Consider the following 26,368-nt stretch of genomic DNA (forward strand, 5'->3'; position numbering starts at 1 on the left):
CTAGATATTTTGAACATTAGAGATGAGGTCACTCGAAGGATAGATGCCATCGGTTGAACCAATTATGTTTCAATTATTTTGCCTGCTTTTACTGAGTTAACATGGAAATTTTATACTATTTTTGAGTTCAACATACCTAATGAATTTTCTGTTACAACTCCTGATGTGGTTCATTTTCGATTGATGGGTATGGAATTCAAACAGTCCATTACTGAATTCAATTTAGCTTTTGGCTTTATTGATATCCTATATTGTCAATCTGCTGAATATATGGCGAGTGCCTGTGAATACACTGAACCCTTTTTCTCCCATAACACTGGCTACTAGAAGGATTTGTCAGTTGATACCCAATTTTATGATCCTAGCCAGTCTAAGACTCCTATCTAAAGAATCCCGCTTTCGTTATTTTCACCGTTTCATGGCTTATAGCTTCTCGGGTAGGAAGGACAATTCGAGTATTTCGACAAAACCCGAGTTCTTTTGTATTTGGTGTATGGTTGCTGAAATGAAAGTTAATTTGGGATGTTGGTTTGCTTCTCACTTCCGGACTGTCTTGAGCAAGAAAAATAAACCATTAATTTTGGGTTCATATATCAATCAATTGGCCGTTAATCTTGGGGTTTTGGATTTGAATAATCATAATCTGCACTTAACTTGTACTATGGAACCCCTTGATTTAGTTTGCTTGGAGAAAATGGATTTTGTTCAGCAGGTCAACGGTGTTTTCCAGTTCGTTCCTCCAGGGCCGATCCAACTTCCACCAAAGGGCAAAGCCTCCAAAGCTACCGCCTCTAAGACTGGCGGTACTTCTACTGCAGCCCCTGGTCCTTCCCCTTCTGCACCACCGCCATCGTCTTCTGAAGAGAGGCATTCAGCAGATCTCCCCTTCCAATTACATCCGATGGATTCTCGTTTGGAGCGGATCGAACGCCAGGTGTCCTGCATGGCGCAGAACTGGGCTCACTATTTCCAACACGTGGGCTTCCGTCCACCCTTTCCTCCCAAGTCTTAGTTCATTGGTACCCTCCCCTATGTTCAGGAAAATATCGTTGCTTCTTTATTTCATTACCTTTTCTTTACTGCTTACATTGAGAACAATGTAAGGTTTAGGTGTGGGGGAGAGTTAGCTATGATTTGAGGTGTTGTTTTGCATTTTCTTTTCCTTATTAGTTCTTTGTTTTAAATAATAATGAATGTGTAAGGCTCGAAAACAACCTAAGAGGGAGGTGAATTAGGTTAATTATAAAACTAATCAAATTGTGGGCATTTTTTGCTTAATATGAAATTTACCCTCTTTTCTAAGTGATCACACAATGAATCAATCATTGAATGAACAATATCACTTGAGAGAAGTAGAAGATATAAGCAATTTAAAGATCACAAGATAACAATAAATAAATAAGAATGGAAGAATTGCAAACCAATTGACTACCAAACTCCTCTTGAATTTGTAGATCAATTCAAACAAGTTTCTTCAAATTGATGAAATACAACCAATATTGTGTACAAAGAAATGTTCACTTCCTCCTTGCCCCAATCTCCACTTGGTCAAATTAGGAAATTTTACTATCCCTCAGGACAATCTTTACAGAACTATACTATTGAAGTATTCACTCACAAATGAAAACTTACAATAAACTTCACACCACCAAGAGTACAAATCTTCCTTAGAGAGTGTTTTCTCACTAAAACTACTCTATATCTTTTGTATCTTTAGTGTGCAAAAGTTATTTGGAGTTTTTGACCATGTTCTCTTTATATGAGACCAAAACAGTGCTTCATTAATGTTTCCAACGGATAGAAAGTAGCTGAATAGTCAACTAGCCGTCGGGAGTGTCGGACGTCCGGTACTCCTATTTTTTGCGTCCGACAGCAGGTAGTGAGTTTGAGAAATTTTCTTCAATTCTATCGGACGTCCGGTATTGTCTTTGTGAGCGTCCGACAGTTTTCGTCGAATTTAAAGGATCCTATTGGAAGTCCGATACTTCCGTCCAATAGCAAATAGAGTTTGAAAGATTCTATCGGACGTCCGATGTTTGCGTTCGATCAAGATCAGTGAGCTGGGGGGAATGTCTTATTTCCTTCGGACGTCCGGTGATGAAGTTCTTCATGCGTCCGAAGTTGCGCAATGATTATCGACGTCCGATCCTGTATTGACAAGCGTCCGACAGCTTTCAGCAACTTTTGTTTCTTTCAATTGCACTTGATATTTGAATCTGATTTGCTTCATAATTGAAAATATTTCTTGAAAAGATATTAGTATCATCCATTTGTTTTGTAAACATCAAAAGTTAGGGACTAAGATCAACATTCTCCCTCTTTTTGATGATGACAAAATAATGGATGGAAGAAAGAAAAAAAATTGAATATAAGCTCCCCCTTACTCATTGTATCCAAAATTTTTAAGTGTCAAATTTATAATCTCAGGATAACTCCCATTTACACATAGCATCCATTTCTCCTCCTTTTTATCATCATAAGATGAGACTAAAAAAAGCAACCGTAATCCAGCAACAATAACAGAGAATGCAATATTTCAAACAAAAACAGAAAAATGATACAAGAATTCAGCAATTATCAACATACTAACATTCAGCAATCATCGGCCAAAAAATAGAAATTTGATATCAAACAGAGAAATAACAATCAAAATAATTATCAAAACAAATCATCATTAGATCAGCATTATTCTTTTCTTCCCCTTTTTGTCATCGTAAAAATTCAGTAATATCAAAAAATATCAAGAAAAACTCAATTCAAAGCATCAGAAACATCAAAAGAACATTATGAATAAGAATCTCACCAATCTTACCAAAATCTCCTATTTCAATTGTTTTAGTTTTTATGTCATCTCCAAATATCACTTGCCACATGACTTTGGTTTGAGTTTTGATGAATTGTGATGGATCACCGGTCATGTGTTTTGAACATTCACTGTCTATGAATCACTTTGATTCATTAATAATGTTCATCAAGTTTACCTACTCAAGAGTTCAAGAACTAATATATGGTATCCAAAAATTTTTTGGTCCTTGAGAGTTTTTATCATGTCTAACTATCCACATGCGTTTCATGCTTCTTCTCATGTTCTTCCTCACATAGCAATTATTTTTCATATGACCTTTTTGACAGCAAAAATTACACATAATCAACAAGTTATTTGCATAAACAGGTATAATAAATCATACTTGTCTTCTCTTATAAACAGCAAAATCATTTGCACCAGAATTTATCTTCTTCTCATAAGTGTCAAGATGAGTCTTTGATTCATTCCTTTGAAAACAGTCTTGTTTTTTATGTTGGAGCAACTCATTTAAATTATCAATTTTTCTTTTCAAATCACTTTGTTCCTTTTTGAACATTTCACAAAATCTTATTTTTCTACCAAACTTATTTTGTAAATTAATTTCATTCTTTTTCAAGAAATCACTTTCAGTTTTCAACTTTTTGTTTTCTTGAAAAAGGCATGTATTATCTTGAAGAAGAAAACTAATTTTATGTTTTAATTTCTTATTTTTAGTATAAAATTCTTTCAAACTATCATGTAACTTTTTAATGAAAGATTCAAAATCATCATCACTTTCACATTAAGGGTTAGAAGTTGTTATTTCATTATCTTCAATGGCCATAAAAGCCAATTGAACAGATTCTTCTTTCTCTTCAATTTTACCATCGGAGTTGCACTCATTCCGTGTGAATTGAAAGTTATTGAATCTTGATTTTCTTCCTTCTTTCTTCTCCTTCATTGGACACTCACTCATGTAGTGTCCAAGTTGGCCGCATTTATAACATTGTCACCTTACTTTTTGTTGGCCTCATGCTTTCTTTTGTTTCTTGCAATGTTAAATTGATTAGAATCTGAATTGCTAGATCCTCCTCTTATGAATCTCTTTTTATTGAGGATTCTCTTGAAACTTTGTGTGATGAGAGCAAGATCATTGTCATCAACATCCAAATTTTCTCCATCCAATGAAATCGAATCATCTACATCTTGAGATGCTTTTAGAGCAATGCTCCTTCTTACCTTTTCATCTTCTTCTTCTTGTACCTTAGTCTTAAGTTTCAGCTTATAAGAGGTTAGAGAATTAATAAGAGATTCAATAGGCATAGAATTCAAATCTTTAGCCTCTTCAATAGCAGTCACTTTACTCTCCCAATCCTTGGACAAGACATTCAAGATTTTTCTATTTTTCTCTCCCAAGGAGTATTCCTTTTCTAGCACCTCTAGATCTTTAATAAGATCATTGAATCTACAATACATTTTATCAATATCTTCATGAGATTCCATCTTAAACAACTCATATTTAGTAACTAAGATAAATTTCTTTTGTTCTCTAACATTCTCACTACCTTCATGAATTTCTCTCAACTTGTCCCAAATTTCTTTTGTTGACTTACAACCCTTGATTCTAATATATTCATTTGAGTCTAAAGCACTATATAACACATTAATAGTTTTTGCATTTAACGTGAGATGAATTCTATCCTCTGCAGTCAATTCATATCTTGTTTTTGGTCTAGATCTATGGGAGTTTTCATCTACTATAGAAGCATCATATGGACCTTCATTAACAATAAATCATAATTCAATATCAATCGATTGCAAGAAGATGATTATTCTTTCTTTCCAACTCACATAATTTGACCCATTAAATATTGAAGGTCTAATTACAGATTGTCCTTCAAAAAATATGGTATTATTGGTTGTCATATTTACTTCTAAGCCGCTTGAACTTAATCTCTAGGAGACCAAACTCTGATACCAATTGTAAGCCAAGAAAACAACCTAAGATGGGGGTGAATTAGGTTGATTATAAAACTAATCAAATTATGGGCACTTTTTGCTCAATATGAAATTTACCCTCTTTTCTAAGTGATCACACAATGAATCAATCAATGAATGAACAATATCACTTGAGAGAAGTAGAAGATATAAGCAATTTAAAGACCACAAGATAACAATAAATAAATAAGAAGGGAAGAATTGCAAATCAATTGACTACCAAACTCCTCTTGAACTTGTAGATCAATTCAAACAAGTTTCTTCAAGTTGATGAAATACAACCAATCTTGTGTACAAAGAAAGGCTCACTTTCTCCTTGCCCCAATCTCCACTTGGTCAAGTTATGAAGTTTTACTATCCCTCAGGACAATCTTTACAGAGCTACACTATTGAAGTATTCTCTCACAAATGAAAAGCTTACAATAAATTTCACACCACCAAGACTACAAATCTTCCTTGGAGAGTGTTTTCTCACTAAAACTATTCTAGATCTTTTGTATCTTTAGTATGCAAAAGTTATTTGGAGTTTCTGACCATGTTCTATTTATATGAGACCAAGAAAGTGTTTCATTAATGCTTCCAACTGATAGAAAGTAGCTGAATAGTCAACTAGCCGTAGGGAGTGTCGGACGTCCGGTGCTCCTGCTTTTTACGTCCGAGGCGTCCGACAGCAGGCAGTGAGTTTGAGAAATTTTCTTCAATTCTATCGGACGTCCGGTATTATCTTTGTGAGCGTCCGATAGTTTTCGTCGAGTTTAAAGGATCCTATCGGAAGTCCGGTACTTTCGTTCGATAGCAGAGAAAGAGTTTGAAGGATTCTATCGGACGTTCGATGCTTGCGTCTGATCGAGATCAGTGAGTTAGGGGGAATGTATTATTTCTTTCGGACATCCGGTGATGGAGTTTTTCATGCGTCCGAAGTTGCGCAATGATTATCGGACGTCCGATCCTGTCTTCATAAGCGTCCGACAGCTTTCAGCAACTTTTGTTTCTTTCAATTGCACTTGATCTTTGAATCTGATTTGTTTCATAACTGAAAGTATATTTTGAAGAGATATTAGTATCATCCATTTATTTTGTAAACATCAAAAGTTAGGGACTAAGATCAACAGAATGCAATTGAGATGTGAGTATGAATAGTGAGTTCATGCCATGAGATTTTCTACTTTTCTTGATGATGGAATTAATTGATGAATATGCTGGATTTGGCATTAATTCCTGGCTACTTGTGAGATTGTTGGACCTGATTGTGAGCATTATACTCTATATTTGCTCTATTTTTCATTTTTCGTTTGTCAAGTGGTAGTACATGTGGTTATGTCATTCTAGAACTTGCCTTGTTATGCATACCAAGACCACGTGTAATTGAATTTGATGCAAAAAAAATGACAAAGGGCATTTAAGATTAACCATTTTTTACTTGATTGAAAAACACCTACCTTTATTTTATTTACTTTTAGTGAGCCAAGTTGAGCCTTTAACCATTTTCTTTGTTTGATACCTCAATTGTTAGTTGAAAAACCTTTTTTTAGACTTTCTCTTTGAACCTTGTGTTAAAGAAATATTTTGATTTCATTGCACGGGAATTCGGGATATTATGTGAGAGGCAGTGAATTAGAAATGCAAGTATGACAATTGAAGTTGATTTCTAAGATGTCGGTATTAAAAAAAAAACTAAAAACAAAGTATGTTGCAATGTGCTTTCGTGCATAATTTTTATGTTGTGACAAGTGCCGACAATTACTTTCACTTGTTGGGTTGTTGATATGCCTTGGAGATGCAAATTTGTAAGAACTTGTACAATGAATTTTTGGATATTTTTTTTGACGTTTTTACACCTTAAAATTCCTTTTATCCTACCCCTTTACCCGAACCCCATTACAATCTTGTGAAGTCCCTTTGATTTTCGCATTTAATTTATAGTTAAGTGGTAGAGATGTGATATATGTGCATACCTATGGTAATGTCATTCCATTGTGTCGATTTGAGAGCAATCTGATACCTTATACACTCTGGAGTGAATGAGTGCATATCGACTATGAGAATTGTCAGTTTGGTATATTCTAAATTTGATGAAGTTGTTGGGGAATGTAGGATGCCTTTATTGGTATAAATTGCTATGAATTTTTTGGTAAGTATCTTGATTGCGCTTCTAAGTTGATTATACTCGAGAACAAGCATAACTTAGGTGTGGAGGAGTTGATGAGGTACATTTAGTTGGCATATTTGCTTATATTTTTCCTTTTATTTATACCAAATGTCGCCTACTTGATTGATTCTACTCACAATTGGTATTTTGTGTTAATTTCAGAAATTGAAACAGAAAGTGCTTAAGTTAAGAGTTCCTAGTGTTTTGCACGTGGGCCAGAAAATCAAGAAAGAGTTTAGGCAGTTTCCTAATCCAAGTGAAACTCCAAAACAATTGACTGCTGATGGAGGTTTCCTATCTTTTGGGCAGTCCACATCAGTCTCAAGCAGTTTGGGAAAGTTTGAGAAAATTGATTCGTAATAGGAAACCATCCATTCAATTAGTTAACTTATTCCTAGAAAATAGGGATTCGACAGAGGATTTTGGAGAGGATTTTTTCGACAAGGCCATATAAAAAAGAAACTTAGTCTTTTATTAGGGTTGTATTATTCTTTTTTCTCGCTAGCTTTTCTTTTGACATTTTGGGTAGGACAATGGTTGGAGGCTTTGAAGGGATTTTTTTTCGCATGGCTTGTTCTTCATTAATAAAGAACTAATTTCATATTTCTAGTGAAGGGACAACTGAAGATTTGGTTCAACGATAACTGTGAGATCTAAACTATTTTAATTGGTTCTTTCATTCATTGGTATTTGTATATTTTCTACTTTTCGTGGCTATAATTATTGTATATGATTGAATAGTTGCGCAATATTTAATTATTCATGTAATCTACTTGCTAATTGGGGTGGTTGAATTCGTAATTGTTTGATTACTCTAATCCCGGTAGCAACTGACATAATTGACTCTGTGTCAGGGGAACGTACAATCTAATTTAAATAACCCTCGTAATGTGTTTATTAATTGGAACATGATTTCTCTAATTTCTAATGTAAATAGGAAATTAAATCCTATGGTCTTACCTAAGGTTATTTCTAAATTAGAAAAATAGTCAATGGTCGTAGCTTAACTATCAAAATAGTACGGAGGAACTGATTGACAGATCGTATCGGCAATTAAAAACCTATTTGTTAATGAATGTTAGAATTATATTTGAATCAATGATCAGTTGCCTAAACCTTTTCTGAAGTGTACCCTTAACTAGAACTTTTACCATTACTTATTTCTCAAATTTTTATTGCTTGGATATATTACTTTCTTTTAGTTCTATTTCCAAAATCCCCATAAATTTTCTTAACTTGAAAAGGAGTAAATTTTTTCCAATCCCTGAGAATACGATCCTACTTGCCCTATATACAAATTAAAGATTTCTCGTGAATAAATTCTGGTATATCGAATTTAACAAACTTTTCGGAACCAGGGTGAATCTAGTAACCCATTGCACATCCAGAATCCCTGCTCCAGTACTAGAACTGATGAGAACATGAAGATTTGAATTCCCTTCAAATTCAAGGAAATTCAATTGATGGTTGATGGTGCAATCGAGTTCAAGAATCATTGAAGATTTGTCATGCTTATTTCTTGTTATTTATTTAAGTAAGTTTCCAGCAATACTTGTTAATTAGTCTTGAGTTATTAAGGGAAATAAAGGCTAAGGTCATGTTGACCATAGTTAAGTCAATTGAGTCAGTTAGTTTCCTATTCTAATTGAATTAGAGTTTTAGGAAAGTAGTTAATTGCTTCCAAATTTATTTAGAAAGTTGTGTCAAGTCAAATAAGGAAGTTTGTATTGTTTCCAATTTAGATTAGGGTTTTAAGTCTTGTAAGGCTATAAATAGCCAACTTTATTTAACTATTCAGGCACATGATATTGAAGATGAATTAATAAAAAGAGAGTTGTCTCCTTTTATGGAGTTCTTTGATGGAACTTGAGTTTCTTCTTGAACAGTATCAAGTATTTAGCTTGCATACTTATGGTGTTCAAGGCAAGATGATCACATCATCTTGTTCTTTCAAGCCAATAAGCAATCCACTAGGTTTTTAGAGACGGGTTCTCTTTTGGTCTAGTAAGGTAGTTATTGTTCCATAACCAATAACCAATCCACTAGGTTTTGAGAGACGGGTTCTCTTTAGGTCTAGCAAGATAGTTATTGTTCCATAAACTGGTCAAGATAGATCATTCCGCTGCCTGATCGATTTGGTTCTTCAAGACAGGTTATTGCTGGGTCGAGTTCGTATCATCTGGTAATGATGAGAACATGAAGATTTGAATTCCCTTCAAATTCAAGGAAATTCAATTGATGGTTAATGGTGCAATCGGGTTCAAGAATCATTGAAAATTTGTCATGCTTATTTCTTGTTATTTATTTAAGTAAGTTTACAGCAATACTTGTTAGTTAGTCTTGAGTTATTAAGGGAAGTAAAGACTAAGGTCATGTTGACCATAGTTAAGCCAATGGAGTCAGTTAGTTTCCTATTCTAATTGAATTAGAGTTTTAGGAAAGTAGTTAATTGCTTCCAAATTTATTTAGGAAGCTGTGTCAAGTCAAATAAGGAAATTTGTATTGTTTCCAATTTAGATTAGGGTTTTGAGTCTTGTAAGGCTATAAATAGCCAACTTTATTTAACTATTCAGGCACATGATATTGAAAATGAATTAATAAAAAGAGAGTTGTCTCCTTTTATGGAGTTCCTTGACGGAACTTGAGTTTCTTCTTAAACAGTATAAAGTATTTAGCTTGGATACTTATGGTGTTCAAGGCAAGATGATCACATTATCTTGTTCTTTCAAGCCAATAAGCAATCCACTAGGTTTTTAGAGACGGGTTCTCTTTAGATCTAGCAAGGTAGTTATTGTTCCATAACCAATAACCAATCCACTAGGTTTTGAGAGACGGGTTCTCTTTAGGTCTAGTAAGGTAGTTATTGTTCCATAAACTGGTCAAGATAGATCCTTCTGCTGCCTGATCGATTTGGTTCTTCAAGACAGGTTCTTGCTGGGTCGAGTTCGTATCATCTGGTAATGATGAGAACATGAAGATTTGAATTCCCTTCAAATTCAAGGAAATTCAATTGATGGTTGATGGTGCAATCGGGTTCAAGAATCATTGAAAATTTGTCATGCTTATTTTTTGTTATTTATTTAAGTAAGTTTCCAGCAATACTTGTTAGTTAGTCTTGAGTTATTAAAGGAAATAAAGGCTAAGGTCATGTTGACCATAGTTAAGCCAATTGAGTCAGTTAGTTTCCTATTCTAATTGAATTAGAGTTTTAGGAAAGTAGTTAATTGCTTCCAAATTTATTTAGGAAGTTGTGTCAAGTCAAATAAGGAAATTTGTATTGTTTTCAATTTAGATTAGGGTTTTGAGTCTTGTAAGGCTATAAATAGCCAACTTTATTTAACTATTCAGGCATATGATATTGAAGATGAATTAATAAAAAGAGAGTTGTCTCCTTTTATGGAGTTCTTTGATGGAATTTGAGTTTCTTCTTGAACAGTATCAAGTATTTAACTTGGATACTTGTGGTGTTCAAGGCAAGATGATCACATCATCTTGTTCTTTCAAGCCAATAAGCAATCCACTAGATTTTTAGAGACGGGTTCTCTTTAGTTCTAACAAGGTAGTTATTGTTCCATAACCTGGTCAAGATAGATCCTTCCGTTGACTGATCGACTTGGTTCTTCAAGACCGGTTCTTGTTAGGTCGAGTTCGTATCATTTGGTATCAGAGGTTCGGCTCTTGATTCAGGTTAATATCCTTTTCTTTTCTTTTTTTTCTATTTATTTTTCTACCAAAACCCTAGTCGCCTTTTGATTTAAAGGAAACAAAAAAATAAATTTTGATTCTTGTTTTCTTGATTTTATCACTTGAGTCTAACCTATCCTGTGATTGATCGAGATTGAAATTTTTTGGTATGATTACGTTCTTAAAAATAGATTTTTCAAGAGTTTAACTCCCATTAAATTTCTTCCAAGTAAAGTCGTAACCTTGTGTTGAGTTGTCAAAAGCAAAAAAGTATATATATATTTTCTGAACTGGTCACGGTGGTACTATTCATCGACACTGTTCATGACTGTAGCAGTACTGTTCATCCGAAATTTTTTTTTTTTTACCTTGTGTTTGTTTTTTGATATTTTGAAAACCCTAAAAATCATCCTCTTGAATCTTGAAGTGCAGCTACCTTATTTCTTGAATTGGCAAGTTAGAAAAACAAAAAAAGGAAGAAAGAAGGGAAAAAAAAAAAGCAGCCTTGCCTTGAATGGTTTCCAAATCTTGATTGATTGCCAAATCTTGATTGATTTTCAAATATTGGTTGACTTTCAAATTCTAGCCAAGTACAATTGGGTGAAGATATTCTTGACAAATGGAGCATGTACAATGGTTCGTGTTCATAATCAAGTTGAGTTGGCGACATGGTTCTTGGATTGCATTTATCAGGACATTCTCCGAATTACTCCTTTGTAAGCAAGCACTCGATTTGAGGACAAATCGTCTTTCAAGAGGAGGGGAATGATGAGAACATGAAGATTTGGATTCCCTTCAAATTCAAGAAAATTCAATTGATGGTTGATGGTGCAATCGGGTTCAAGAATCATTGAAGATTTGTCATGCTTATTTCTTGTTATTTATTTAAGTAAGTTTCCAGCAATACTTGTTAGTTAGTCTTGAGTTATTAAGGGAAATAAAAGGCTAAGGTCATGTTGACCATAGTTAAGCCAATTGAGTCAGTTAGTTTCCTATTCTAATTGAATTAGAGTTTTAAGAAAGTAGTTAATTGCTTCCAAATTTATTTAGGAAGTTGTGTCAAGTCAAATAAGGAAATTTGTATTGTTTCCAATTTAGATTAAGATTTTGAGTCTTGTACGGCTATAAATAGCCAACTTTATTTAACTATTCAAGCATATGATATTGAAGATGAATTAATAAAAAGAGAGTTGTCTCCTTTTATGGAGTTCCTTGATGGAACTTGGGTTTCTTCTTGAACAGTATCAAGTATTTAGCTTGGATACTTGTGGTGTTCAAGGCAAGATGATCACATCATCTTGTTCTTTCAAGCCAATAACCAATCCACTAGGTTTTTAGAGATGGGTTCTCTTTAGATCTAGTAAGGTAGTTATTGTTCCATAACCAATAACCAATCCACTAGGTTGTGAGAGACGGGTTCTCTTTAGATCTAACAAGATAGTTATTGTTCTATAACCTGGTTAAGATAGATCCTTCCGCTGCCTGATCGACTTGGTTCTTCAAGACAGGTTCTTGCTGGGTCGAGTTCGTATCAAGAATTGACACGAAACTACTTTCATTGGCAACTAGGATTTGTGATGCTCCCACTTCTCCCAAGGGCGAACTCAAGGGTATCCGCGGAACGCCTGCCCAACTCTCGCCAGGACTCGAGACAAATCTATTCAAACTTAACAATATATAACAATTAATACTAATCTAATAAGGAAAAGTCGCTTCCATAATCGAATAACCAAGTCTTACACCACGAGTTCAAAATACATCAGTTACCCAATTCTTACATCAGGATCCAAAAGATACATCAATTCCCAAAATATACAACAGCCAAAATGTCTAGTCAATTACATTTGAAACCCTAATATAAAAGTATATCCAAAGGGTTCCACCGAGTTTCACTCCATCCATTCCTGTTAAGGAAAACAAATCTACAGGATGAGCAATTGTTCGTGAGGCCAAGAAAACACACATGCAAGCACATTGTCCAAGTAACAATCCCAATATTCAAGTAGAACAATAATATTCAAGTAAATTACAATTCGAACGAGAAAAGTAAACAGAAATAATTCAAGAATATAGGAGCTCTCAGGAGCTATTTTTCACTTGTTTCACCACGGCTCGATCCGATACCCTCTTGTGATGACACTCCGTCATCCGAGTGGGTATTATATCCGTTGAAACTTCACTTATTACTTCCTCCGGCCAACATTCCACCCTCTCGGATCCGTAACCAAACACGCATGAAAAAGGCGATACTCGTCGAGTATGCCGAACGAGATTTCAAGAGATCAAATTTTAATTTTTAGAACACGCACGAAAAGGGCGATACTCCATGAGTATGCCGAACAAGATCTCAAAAGATCAAATTGTGTTTTGTTATTTTCTTGGTTTATCAAGCTTCTCGACCAAGCTCATGCCGGTTCGATTTGCAAGAGTGGCTAAGAGAATTGGGCGTCCCCATAAGTCGAGGAGATTCAGTCCACCCGACAACACGACACGCACGACATGTACAACACCCACGATAACATGCTATGCATACGAAAACGAGTATATTTTGGTCGACGAGAGTCACTCAAATCGACTTTGAAAACCAAGTTAATGCAAGTAAAGTTCAAGTAAAGGAGAGCGAGTACGATAAAGTACACACTCGTCTCATCAAGTGATATTCACGTATATAAGCAGGTAAATCAAGTAAGCACGACAAGTCATGCACTTGATACTCACCAATTCAAAAGTAATTGAGCAAGTAAAGTCTTTAGTTGTCCCCTCAGGGATTCTCTTCAATACTCGCTTGAGTATCTGAAACAATTAATAAGCATTTCCCACTCATAATCACGCATTAATCAAGAAAGGAGTTACACTCATCTAGACTATTCAATACCTCAAACCGAGAACCTTAACCACTCAAAATAAAGGTTCAAAAGTGAGGTTTTATTAACACAAGAAAAACATATTTTTTTCATGAAATCGAGTTTAAAGCGACCAATTATCATCAAGAAAGAATAACGAGTTCTCAAATTTTCATTTTCTAAGAAATCGGCAAATTTCAGCTTTGCGCGTCAAATTTAGAAAAATCAGATCTTGCCCTCAGTAGGTCCAAAATTGAAAAACTTGGCACCTTTGGAAATTACATCCGAAGTGCTAAAAGTTTTTAGAAGACACTTTTCCATGATTCAAATTGGAAGACATTCGAATTTTTAATTCAAATTGCTGTTTTGGAATACCAAGACAGATTTGGGTTGATTTTCGGCAAAATTTGGAAATTCGGCGTAATTCACACAATGCGAACTAGCCTTTGAAATTTGGAACTTAATTAGAGTTACATTCAAAGTTTACAACACAACAAGCGGAACAAGAATCGGGATTTTGAGCACCAAGATATAGTGGCACAAATTTGTTGAAAATTTGAGACAATTATGAAATTTCCAGGTTTAAAGTACCAACTTTGGGATTTTGTTCGAGTATCGAAATAGACTCAGAATGGCACCAAAATTAGCAATATTAGACTACCATATAAGGGCTATTCCTCTGCCATATTTCATAGGAAAATTCATTCGGAAAGTTGGTTAACAAAACCATCAAAGTTTCAAAATCTCCAAGGCAAAACTGCCTTGTACCACTAGTTTTCTTTTTCTCAAACCTTTGGCCAATAAAATGCTTAAAACATGTCTCATTTATGCTAACCAGGTCTAATAAGGATCCAAGATACATTTGGTAGGTGATTTAAACCAAGAATTTCGAAGAGCCAGTCTCAAATCAAAATTGGTTACAAATCTGTCCAACATGAGGGTTTTCTTCCACAAAGTCAGTTTCGAATTCTGGTCATAAATCACTCAATTCAACTGAAAATTGAGTGTGGTTGGTGGCGTTGAAAACTAGATTCTTAAAGCTACAATTTCTTAGAAGAAACATTTTCCAAAATCTAATCGTGGCTAGCTCATATTTGGGCACCAATTCACTGCTCAAAACAGAGCTCCCAGTGTAGACGTGAAACAGGATAGTCATGTTTAAACGATTGGTACAGACTGCTCAGGTAGAATCAGAATGTGCATTTTATACTGTTGGAAAGCTAGGAATGTTTATTTTCCAGTGCCATAAACGACACTCGATTTCGACATCGGGGCAAAATGTTATAGCCAAAACAAGAACACTGCCAGAGCAGTTACGGAAAAATTTCCAGTTTTGCTGATTTCCGAAAACACAACATTTGGCCAACCAAATCACGTTATTTTTTTATGGAACTTTCTACACTACCCACACAACATATATACATCCTAACCAAGTCATTAGAACCACGAAAAATCACTCTAAATGTCACGGACAACACAGGGGCAAAAATGGAAAATTTTCACCTTCACTCCCCGTTGAGTTTCCACCAACAACACAACATTATTCCATTAAATTAAGCACTAAACCATTATTAATATCATCAAAAAATAACAAATCAGTCCATCCAACTATAGTGGGAGTTCATAGAGCCCACACAATATTTTTCAACATAAATAAGGCTACCCACATGCATGCATGAACTTATAAATGCTATACTACTTCCATAAGACAAGATTTGAGTAGTGGATCATCACTTACTTCCTTAGATGAACCAAGCAGAAATTTCGGTCCTCCTTAGCCGAAGAAAAACTGTGAAAGCAGCCCTCTTTCTTAGCTTAATGTGGTCTCCAAGTGATTAGTTAAATGTGGTTAACTTTTGGCGTGATTTGATAGAGATTTAGTGAAGAAATAGAGGAGAAATTGGAAGAGCTTTGGTGCTGTTTTTTCTTCCCTTTGGCTGGCTGGTATGGAGCATGAGAGAGAGAGGTTTGATCAAAAATTAAGTTTCCAAGAGAAGCTAAAATGTGTGGCCCAAAATCAAGCGAAAGTCAACTCTCTCCTCGCACGTACACGCCCGCATTTTGTGCTCGATTTCTCTTGAATTTGTTTCGCTAGTGCACTAAACCTCTAATGCACTTGTATTCATACTTATTATTATTCACTCTTAATGGTCTAAAAATAATGGTTTTAAATCCCTCAATTTAATCGCGCGTGTAAAAACGCGTACTTCCGATTTTTGCGCGATAAATTGAACCTTCCCAGAAATTCTTATAACGATAATATAACTATGTTATTCTTGGTTTTGATGATCACAAAGTACTTTGAAATGTTTATCTAACTCTCTTCAAATATAAGTGTTTTTTTTGCCTATCAAAGAATCATGTACGAATATGTCAAGAAATGAAAATCAACCAAAAGAAGAAGCAAAAACAGGACACTCATGTCGGACGTCCGAAGGAATCTGTCGGACGTCCGAAAGGATGAAGAACATCAAGAAGGAAACTCTGTCGGACGCTCGTAAGGAAGCATCGGACGTCCTGAAGGATCGGACGCATGCTTCGGACGCACATCAATCTCATCGGACGTCCTAAAAATTTCACAAAGCTTTGATAACTCTCTGGACGACGTTCGGACACAGAAGCTCGGACGATAAAATCCCATCGGACGTCCGAACAACAACTTGACTGATTTTCAGACGATGGGATCGGACGATGACTAAGCTGTCGGACGTCCGACAGCCCCAACTGCTAGCTGACTCTTCATCTGCCTTCTATCCGTTGGAAGCATTAATGAAGCCCATTTTTGGTTCCCTTTAAATACAAACGATTCTGAATCAGACAACAACTTTTACACACTTTGTTTACAAGATCTCAAGAGATATTTTAGCTTGAAAATAGTCTCCAAGACAAGATTTGTTCTCCAAGTGGTGTGAATTTCTTGTGAGAATTTCTCTTGTGGTTGAAAGTTTTATTAGTGTAGCTTTGTTGAGGGTTATCTGAGTGATTGTAAAACTTCTTAGCTTGACTAAGTGAGGCTTAGGGCAAGGAGGAAGTGCTCCCTCCATTGTACATCTAGTTGATCATCTTTCATCAAAGAGAAGTTGCTCAACCTAGTGATTGGTCTTCAAGTTTGAGGAAAGCTTGGTAGACAATCGGTTTGATATTCTATCTTATTCTTTTTGTTTAATAAAATTCTCATTGCTTATCTATACTTGTTTTTCTAATCAACATTGCTCTCTTCTTCTAATCTACTTGGTTGATCATTACTAGAAAAGAAGGTAAATTTTTATTAAAGAAAAATTGCATAAATTTGATTAAGATTTTAATCAACCTAATTCACCCCCCTCTTAGGTTGTCTTTGGGCCTTACAAACTAACTAACATTTGAACATTTAAATATAAAAATACCTATTTTAAGACTAATGTACATGTCTCCAATTTTTCAAGCTCACTGCCTGCCCAAAACGGTTATTGTTTCCAACCGTGCAATCGCTATTCTCACTTAACGAGTTTTCAAAAATTAAATTTTGAAACAAGTCAGTTTAAAAATATAACTAAGTTATAGATCCATGTAATTAGGTCTAAAAAGGTTAGAAAATAATATTTGGGGCAAACATGCAATTAAATAATTAAATGAGCTAGAATTAGGAGTTTAAAATAGATAAATTTTGTGAGTCTTCACATCCTCCCCTCCTTAAAAGAATTTCGTCCCCGAAATTCACACTTAGAATAATAGTCATCCCCTTAATAGTCACGCTTATCCAGTTAATGAATAACTTACACTCTGCAACCTATTTTTCACAATTTCTACTCATCCAATTGGTAGTCAAATTTTGATTCTATCTCATTAATCTAGGGTTTTGTAAAAGTGTGTGTTGTACTATGGTCACTTAGAACCTTAATTAAACAATAGGAAGCAAGAATCATACCTTCAATGACCTTAGCGAGATTGGAAACTTGTTGATAGCCTAATGCATAAACCCTAACTGGTGCTTTAGATCGACTTCCTCCAGCACTAGACTGCTTTGCGGCTGACTTTTCAAGCCTTTGAGTACTATCTCCTTCTTTCGGTATACTCGGACAGTTCGCGATCTGATGTTCGGTGCTGCCACAATACAAATACTTTCCTGATTTCTTCCAGCACTCATTCTCTGTATGATTAGACTTGCGACAATAACCACAAATAACTTGAGGAGCCACAGGCTGACCACTTGGAGGTGTCACCCTCGGTTGATCTCGTCCATTGTGGCCTTCTCTTGATTGAGTCTTTTTTTGTGTACTAAATGTCTCTACTCCTCCCGTTCCTTTTTCTTTTTAGAAGGTGGGGCACCCTTATCTGCTTGTCCAAGAGGATGACTAGAAGTGCCCCTTTTCTTGGCATGAAAATCCTTAACTTGCAGTCTTGCACTTTCGACTCTTTGCGCCTTCTCTAGGGATTCGGTGAAAGTAGATATTTGGGCCGCTGCTAACCCCTCTTGAATCTCCACGTTAAGTCCCTGTACAAATTGCCTTATCTTTCTCCTTTCAGTGGCTACCAATTCTGGGGCGTACCTAGAAAGTTTAGTAAATTTTTCCTCATTCTCGGCCACACTAGACGCCCCCTGCTTCACTTTTATGAATTCATCCTCCCATTTCTCTTGAACCAAGGGCGGAAGAAACTTTTCATTAAATTTTCCTAAAAGGTTTTCCCAGGTCCAAGGAGTTTGTGCTCTTTCCCATTTTCCCTTTATCATATCCCACCAACCACGTGCTGCACCCTCAAATTGAAAGATAGCAAAAGTCACTCGTCTCTCCTCCGCATAATCTAGGGCGGCGAAAATGTTAGCCATTCTTTCTAACCAATTCTCCGCTACCTCAGGATCAGGCTCATCAGTGAACTTAGGCGAGTTGAATTTAAGGAATCTCTCCAAAGCTCTATCTTCCCCTCTATCCTGGCCCCCGAGTTGGTTAAGTGGCTCTACCCCCCGTCTCTCAGCTAATCGTTCTAGAATATCAGTCATCCTATTAATGGCAGTAGTCATTTGGTTAACCTCTATATTCTCTTGTCCTTGGGTCGGTCCAGTTGCCGATCCTTATTCATCCCCTTGAGATTGAGCTTGCCTAGACCCTCGTCCACTCCTTCGTCCGTCCATAATTCTAGCGGTGCCTAGCGCAAGAAATAAAAGTGGTCACGCGAGAAATTGCTTAAAACAACAGCCGATCTTGAAAATATCCGCGATAACATTAATTAACATGTATTTACACTTTAAGGTTCATAAAGTTAGCAAGTCATGGGGAAATTACAAAAATATAGCACGCAGGTGCGACAAAAACACTTTTAGTCACATACGACTAAAGTAGTCAAATGCCTCAAAAGTAAGCCACACAATCATACAAAAAAAAAATTACAATGGCCTTGACACTAGGATCATCCCAGCTAATTCTAACTACATCAGTCAAAATGATCTAATTTTTCTCGTTCATTTCCCATAACGGAGATCTCAAGTCCAATACAAGAATCTTCCGTACTCTGACCTTTGCCATCAGAACTTATCTCAAAATTACTTATGATTTCTATTTACATTATAATACACGAGACTATATCCCTTCCGAAATCACAAGCATTCCCTCAGGAAAAGTATTTAGTGCTCAAGTACAAGAATTCAAAACTAAGAGAATTTGCAACTCAGGCCGTACGCTCCCAAGTGCTAATCAATAAAGTTTAAGATCCCTACCTGACGTACATATCTATCTACTTCAAGTAGCACGATAAAGGTTTTACGCTTACCACTTTTGTAGTTCACAACTTACGCATAAGAAGAACACTTAGTTCTTTATACATATTCACATAATTGGGACCATATCACCACTTGGTCCAAACTCACTCCTCGCAGAGACCACGCGAAACTGCTCTGATTTTTATCCCTACAAGTAGTCACTTAACTTTCAAACCAGTCCCACAGTCCGACATTCTAAACTTTTAAACCTAGGATAAACTACAAAGATCTAAAACCTAAACTCTGATACCAATTGTGACGCTCCCACTTCTCCCAAGGGCGAACCCAAGGGTATCCGCGGAACGCCTGCCTAACTCTCGTCAGAACTCGAGACAAATCGATTCAAGTTTAACAATATATAACAATTAATACTAGTCTAATAAGGAAAAGTCGCTTCCATAATCGAATATCTAAGTCTTACACCACGAGTTCAAAATACATCAGTTACCCAATTCTTACATCAGGATCTAAAAGATACATCAATTCCCAAAATATACAACAGCTAAAATGTCTAGTCGATTACATTTGAAACCCTAATACAAAAGTATATCCAAAGAATTCCACCGAGTTTCACTCCATCCATTCCTATTAAGGAAAATAAATCTACGGGGTGTGCAATTGCTCGTGAAGCCAAGAAAACACACATGCAAGCACGTTGTCCAAGTAACAATCTCAATATTCAAGTAGCACAATAATATTCAAATAAATTACAATTCGAGCGAGAAAAGTAAACAGAAACAATTCAAGGATATAGGAGCTCTCAGGAGCTATTTTCCACTTGCTTCGCCACGGTTCGATCCGATACCCTCTCGTGATGACACTCCGTCATCCGGGTGGGTATTATATCCGTTGAAACTTCACTTATTACTTCCTCCGGCCAACATTCCACCCTCTCGGATCCGTAACCAAACACGCACGAAAAAGGCGATACTCGTCGAGTATGCCGAACGAGATCTCAAGAAATCAAGTTTTGATTTTTAGAACACGCACGAAAAGGGCGATACTCCACGAGTATGTCGAACAAGATCTCAAAAGATCAAGTTGTGTTTTGTTATTCTCTTGATTTATCAAGTTTCTCGACCAAGTCCATGCCGCCTCGAGTTGCAAGATTGGCTAAGAGAATTGGGCGTCCCCATAAGTCGAGGAGATCCAATCCACCCGACAACACGACACGCACGGCATGTACAACATGCACGATAACATGCTATGCACACGAAAACGAGTATATTTTAGTCAACGAGATTCACTCAAATCGACTTTGAAAACCAAGTTAATGCAAGTAAAGTTCAAATAAAGGAGAGCGAGTGCGATAAAGTGCACACTCGTCTCATCAAGTGATATTCACGTATATAAGCAGGTAAATCAAGAAAACACGACAAGTCATGCACTTGACACTCACCAATTCAAAAGTAATTGAGCGAGTAAAGTCTTTAGTTGTCCCCTCCGGGATTCTCTTCAAGACTCGCTTGAGTACCTGAAGCAATTAATAAGCATTTTTCACTCATAATCACGCATTAATCAAGAAAGGAGTTACACTCATCTAGACTAGTCAATACCTCAAATCGAGAACCTTAGCCACTCAAAATAAAGGTTCAAAAGTGAGGTTTTATTAACACAAGAAAAACTGATTTTCTTCTTGAAATCAAGTTTAAAGCGACCAATTATCATCAAGAAAGAATAACGAGTTCTCAAAATTTCATTTTCTAAGAAATCGGCAAATTTCAGCTTTGCGCGTCAAACTTAGAAAAATCAGATCTTGCCCTCAGTAGGTCCAAAATTGAAAAAATTGATACCGTTGGAAATTACTTCCGAAGTACTAAAAGTTCCTAGAAGACACTTTTCCATGATTCAAATTGGAAGACATTCGAATTTTGGCTTCAAATTGCTGTTTTGGAATACCAAGACAGATTTGGGTTGATTTTCGGCAAAATTTGGAAATTCGGCATAATTCACACAACGCGAACTAGCCTCTAAAATTTGGAAATTAATTAGAGTTACATTCAAAGTTTACAACACAACAAGAGGAACAAGAATCGGGGTTTTGAGCACCAAGATATAGTGGTTCAAAGTTGCTGAAAATTTGAGACAATTATGAAATTTCCAGATTTAAAGTACCAACTTTGGGATTTTGTTCGAGTATCGAAATGGACTCGGAATGGCACCAAATTAGCAGTATTACACTACAATATAAGGGCTATTTCTTTGTCAAATCTCATAGGAAAATTCATTCGGGAAGTTGGTTAACAAAACCATCAAAGTTTCGAAATCTCCAAAGCAAAGCTGCCTTGCACCACTAGTTTTCTTTTTCTCAAACTTTTGGCCAATAAAATGCTTAAAACATGTCTCATTTATGCTAACCAGGTCTAATAAGGATCCAAGATACATTGGGTAGGTGATTTAAACCAAGAATTTCGAAGAGCAAGTCTCAAATTAAAATTGGTTACAAATCTATCCAACATGAGGGTTTTCTCCCACAAAGTCAGTTTCGAATTCTGGTCATAAATCACTCAATTCAACTCGGAATTGAGCGTGGTTAGTGGCGTTGAAAACCAGATTCTTAAAGCTACAATTCTTAGAAGAAACTTTTTCCAAAATCTGTCCACGGCTAGCTCATATTTGGGCACCAATTCACTGCTCAAAACAGAGCTCTCAGTGTAGATGTGAAACAGGACAGTCATGTTTAAACAATTGGTACGGACTGCTCAGGTGGAATCAGAATGTACATTTTATACCGTTAGAAAGCTGGAAATGTCTAGTTTCCAGTGCCACAAACGGTACTCGATTTTGACATCGGGGCAAAAAGTTATAGCCAAAACAAGAACACTGCCAGAGCAGTTACGGAAAAATTTCCAGTTTTGCTGATTTCCGAAAACACAACATTTGGCCAACCAAATCACGTTATTTTTTTATGGAACTTTCTACACTACCCACACAACGTATATACATCCTAACCAAGTCATTAGAACCATGAAAAATCACTCTAAAGGTCACGGACAACACAGGGGCAGAAATGGAAAATTTTCACCTTCACTCCCCTTTGAGTTTCCACCAACAACACAACATTATTCCACTAAATTAAGCACTAAACCAACATTAATATCATCAAAACATAACAAATCAGTCCATCCAACCATAGTGGGAGTTCATAGAGCCCACACAACATTTTCCAACATAAATAAGGCTACCCACATGCATGCATGAGCTTATAAATGTTATACTACTTCCATAAGAAAAGATTTGAGTAGTGGATCATCACTTACTTCCTTAGATGAACCAAGCAGAAATTTCGGTCCTCCTTAGCCCAAGAAAAACCGTGAAAGCAGCCCTCTTTCTTAGCTTAATGTGGTCTCCAACTGATTAGCTAAGTGTGGTTAAATTTTGGTGTGATTTGGTGGAGATTTAGTGAAGAAATAGAGGAGAAATTGGAAGAGCTATGGTGCTGTTTTTTCTTCCCTTTGGCCGGCTGGTATGGAGCATGAGAGAGAGAGGCTTGATCAAAAATTAAGCTTCCAAGAGATGCTAAAATGTGTGGCCCAAAATCAAGCGAAAGTCAACTCTCTCCTCGCGCGTACACGCGCACGTTTTGTGCTCGATTCCTCTCGAGTTTGTTTCACTAGTGCACTAAACCTCTAATGCACTTGTATTCATACTTATTATTATTCACTCTTAATGGTCTAAAAATAATGGTTTTAAATCCCTCAATTTAATTGCGCGCGTAAAAACGTGTACTTCCGATTTTTGCGCGATAAATTGAACCTTCCGAGAAATTCTTATAACGATAATATAACTAACTAATATTTGAACACTTAAACATAAAAATACCTATTTTAAGACTAATGTACATATCTCCAATTTTCCAAGCTCACTGCCTGCCCAAAACGGTTATTGTTTCCAACCGCGCAATCGCTATTCTCACTTAACGAGCTTCCAAAAATTAAATTTGAAACAAGTCATTTTAAAAATATGACTAAGCTATTGATCCATGTAATTAGGTCTAACAAGGTTAGAAAATAATATTCGGGGCAAACAGGTAATTAAATAATTAAATGAGCTAGAATTAGGAGTTTAAAATAGATAAATTTTGTGAGTCTTCACAGGATTATTATTATTATTGCACAGGCATCGACACTTGTCATGGTTTATTTTATATACACACCAGAAAATTGGCAAAGTTGACTGAAAAATCTGGCCTGCACAAGTAAAAATGGAATGTTGTAGTAATTTGTGACTCAATGTGGATTAATTTATGAACTGAATCTCTTTGAGGTGTCTTCCAATGATTGTTAGTGCTTTGAGTCTTGTTTTCAATGGACCAAGTTTTATGATTGTTTGACATTTATAACTCGAGTTATGATTTTTTCAAACGAGTGATGCTTGCTGGAATTTTTCCAACTTGGACCAAGAGAGAAAGATGATGAGTTTTTTTCAACTTTTCTATAACTTTTGACTATAAAATTGCATGCGTACTGTTAATCTTCCTTTATAATGCAATAACAGTGACATGTATGTAGGTTCTAAGGAGAAACTTGAGTTGTAAGGCTGTGATTCTTATTGGAATTTTTCTAGCTTTGTCGTGAGAGTTAGCTGTGTAAGTACAGCTCTTGTGTTGCAAATTTTGGTTGAAACATGTCTTATTTCTATTTGTATAATACTTATGGTATGTTCACCATTGAATATAATGGAAACTTGATAACTTGGTTGAAGAGCAACTTGAAGAACTACTGGAAATCCACTTGATTGGACGAGTGAGAAAGAGGGGAAAATTTCTAGTTATTACATGACTTTTGGAGCTACAAAAATTTTAGATTGTTGTTCAATAAACCTCATAATATATTAATCTTCATATGCATGCTGAGTTTCAGTGATAAATAAAGAGTTTTATTGAAGAAAAACTCCCTTAGCAAACTGTTTTCTTGCTAGAAAATTTTCTAGTTTTGAGCCGTAGAGAAAACTTGAACTTCTAGTTTTTAAATACAAATTGTCTTGTTGAGTTTTACTGGAATCCATGGTTAGTACCACCTCTCTTGATACAAGCCTATTTTTGTGTGATTTATGGTTGAAATAAGTATGAGAGGGGCTATTTTGGTGACAAAATGAGGAGAGGTTTGCTGGAATTTTGCTTGCTTAAACCATGGACTATATGCTACGTTTTCCAGCTTATAACTGCCATTTTGTTGTAATTTTTCAAAGAGTTTCATGTCTTATATTCACACTATGAGGCATTGCATGATTTATTCTTGAACCATGAAAGAAAGTTGAGTTTTTGGTTAGCAATCCACTTACATGTAACCTGTTGATTGGTTTGAACTTAGGTTATATATGATTTCTTGAGTGCACTTTGATGGTAGTGTATAAGCTGAAATTTTAACAAAACCATGTGTAAAATAAGAGGAAAAGTGATGGTTTCTTCTAGTATGCTTTCTAATTGCATTTGTTTCACTTTAAACTCGAGATTGGTTGTCTTTTTAGCTATTTGTTGCTGGAAATTCCAGCCATGAATTGGAATGAGGAACTCCTTGGTTACTCATGTTCCCAGGGTCTAAATGTTCTCTTTTCACTCCAAAACCATATTTATACATTTGCACTAGTAGTTATTTGGATTTTCTTTGGTTCACCTAAACTTTGAATGGTTGAACCATCATACTCTATCTTGATTGTTCTTAGGGTTTGTTGGTCATTAAGAGCATAACTCGGAAGCGAACTTTTGATGTTCTTTTGTTTAAACTGGTGAGTGTTAAGTGCATGTATTTTGATATCTTGATTTGAATGATACCACGTGTTATGTGTTGAATATTGAACTTGATGAGGCAAGAGTGTATTTTATCACACTCGTCCTCTCTTTCTTGAATGATCTTGTACTTGCTTGAATTTGATTGACATGTACTTGTGTTTGTACTTGTGGTTGACTTGTAAGTGCTGAGTGGCAGCATGTACCACACTCAATTCGAATAGGAGGTGCCTCTAATCCCCGTCTCAGTACTTTTATCTTGATTAAGTCGATTGGAGAGTTATCTCATCGACTATACTTGTTCTTACTTGGGTATACTCGAGTATTACCACCACTGTTTCTGTTTGGTGTTCGGGCCCGGTAAGGGGTATGTTTGGTAGACGGAAAACTGGTGTAAAGTGGAGATTTACGGTCATTGTTTTGTCTCTTTAAACGTTAACGGAGTATCAACGGGTTTGGAACAAGTTAATGCAATGGGAAAATTAGCTCTTGAGAGCCATCTGTATCCTTTTACTTGAATGCTCTATATGAGTTGTGGAGTTTACTTATTTCATTATTTGATGCTTATATTTGATCGATTAAAAGTTTAGTTATGTGATTTGTAACTGCGTGACCTTTTGGCACCTCATTGGGCGATAACTCACCCTGTTATCCTTTGTTTTTCCTTACAGGAGACAAAGTTTTGAGAACGTGATTTTGGGGAAAGAGTTGAGTTAGTTATAGTTTTGTTTTGTTTAACCTCCTATGTATTTGTACACTTCACATGTATTTGTATAAGTTTGGATACTTTGGCTTGTATTTTAAATTGAATCTTTAGCGACTCCATTGTATATAGTTTTGGGTTGATGAATGGAAGTTAAATTGCGCGTTTTAGTACTTTATGTGAATTTTGATTTAGTAGTTCTAGCAAGAATTGGGCAGGCAGTCCGCTAACATTTGGAGTGCGCCCTAAGGAAAGGTGGGGCTATCACACTGATGGCTTTATTGACTTGGAATCATATGATACAATAGCTATAAAACTTAAAGGAGATGAGAGATGCTATATTTCTACTATTTATATAGAGAATTAGGTAAATTCTCCAGCATAGCATGAAGATAACCCATGGCAAGCATTTGTCTTTGTGCCTAAAGACAACTGGTATATAGCCAAGATACCTATTGCTCGGTATTTGCCAACATGGAGAGGGAATGTTATTGACGCAAATTTGGAGATGAGTCCTTCTCGAGTTGTTGGATTGTCCTTATCTGTCAACACAGAAGGTGGAGTTCTGTACTTAGTCCAGGTGACTTTCAAGTGGAAATTGATTGGATCAAAGCCTTGAGAATGTAGTGATTCCCTATGAAGAATGTTTTTAGCACTAAATATCAAAGTTAGGAAGGCTTAAACTCATGTACATATGGATGATCTTGTTTTTCTTTTAACAAAACATGTTTAGTATTCTTTTCC

General features: G+C 35.9%; 1 protein-coding gene across 1 annotated transcript; it reads right to left on the bottom strand.

Moving 5' to 3' along the window:
- Nucleotides 1-809: 809 nt before the first annotated feature.
- On the bottom strand, nucleotides 810-18,458 carry LOC113782437. The gene is made up of 2 exons (XM_027328329.1): nucleotides 17,989-18,458; nucleotides 810-939 (listed from the first exon to the last, which is right to left on the bottom strand). Exons 1-2 carry the CDS (start codon nucleotides 18,456-18,458, stop codon nucleotides 810-812), a joined length of 600 nt encoding a protein of 199 aa, XP_027184130.1.
- Between the last annotated feature and the right edge of the window lie 7,910 nt (nucleotides 18,459-26,368).

This window comes from Coffea eugenioides, chromosome 9 (genome assembly GCF_003713205.1).
Source record: "Coffea eugenioides isolate CCC68of chromosome 9, Ceug_1.0, whole genome shotgun sequence".
In the NCBI taxonomy this organism is placed as follows: Eukaryota; Viridiplantae; Streptophyta; class Magnoliopsida; order Gentianales; family Rubiaceae; genus Coffea; species Coffea eugenioides.

What these genes read in the sequence shown, in the direction of transcription:
- LOC113782437 (XM_027328329.1), bottom strand. Translation starts at nt 18,458, where the DNA reads ATGACTACTGCCATTAATAGGATGACTGATATTCTAGAACGATTAGCT. An exon ending in AAATTTACTAAACTTTCTAG is followed by an intron (nt 940 to 17,988) that starts GTACGCCCCAGA and finishes TGCGCCATGCAG; the next exon opens with GACACCTGGCGTTCGATCCG.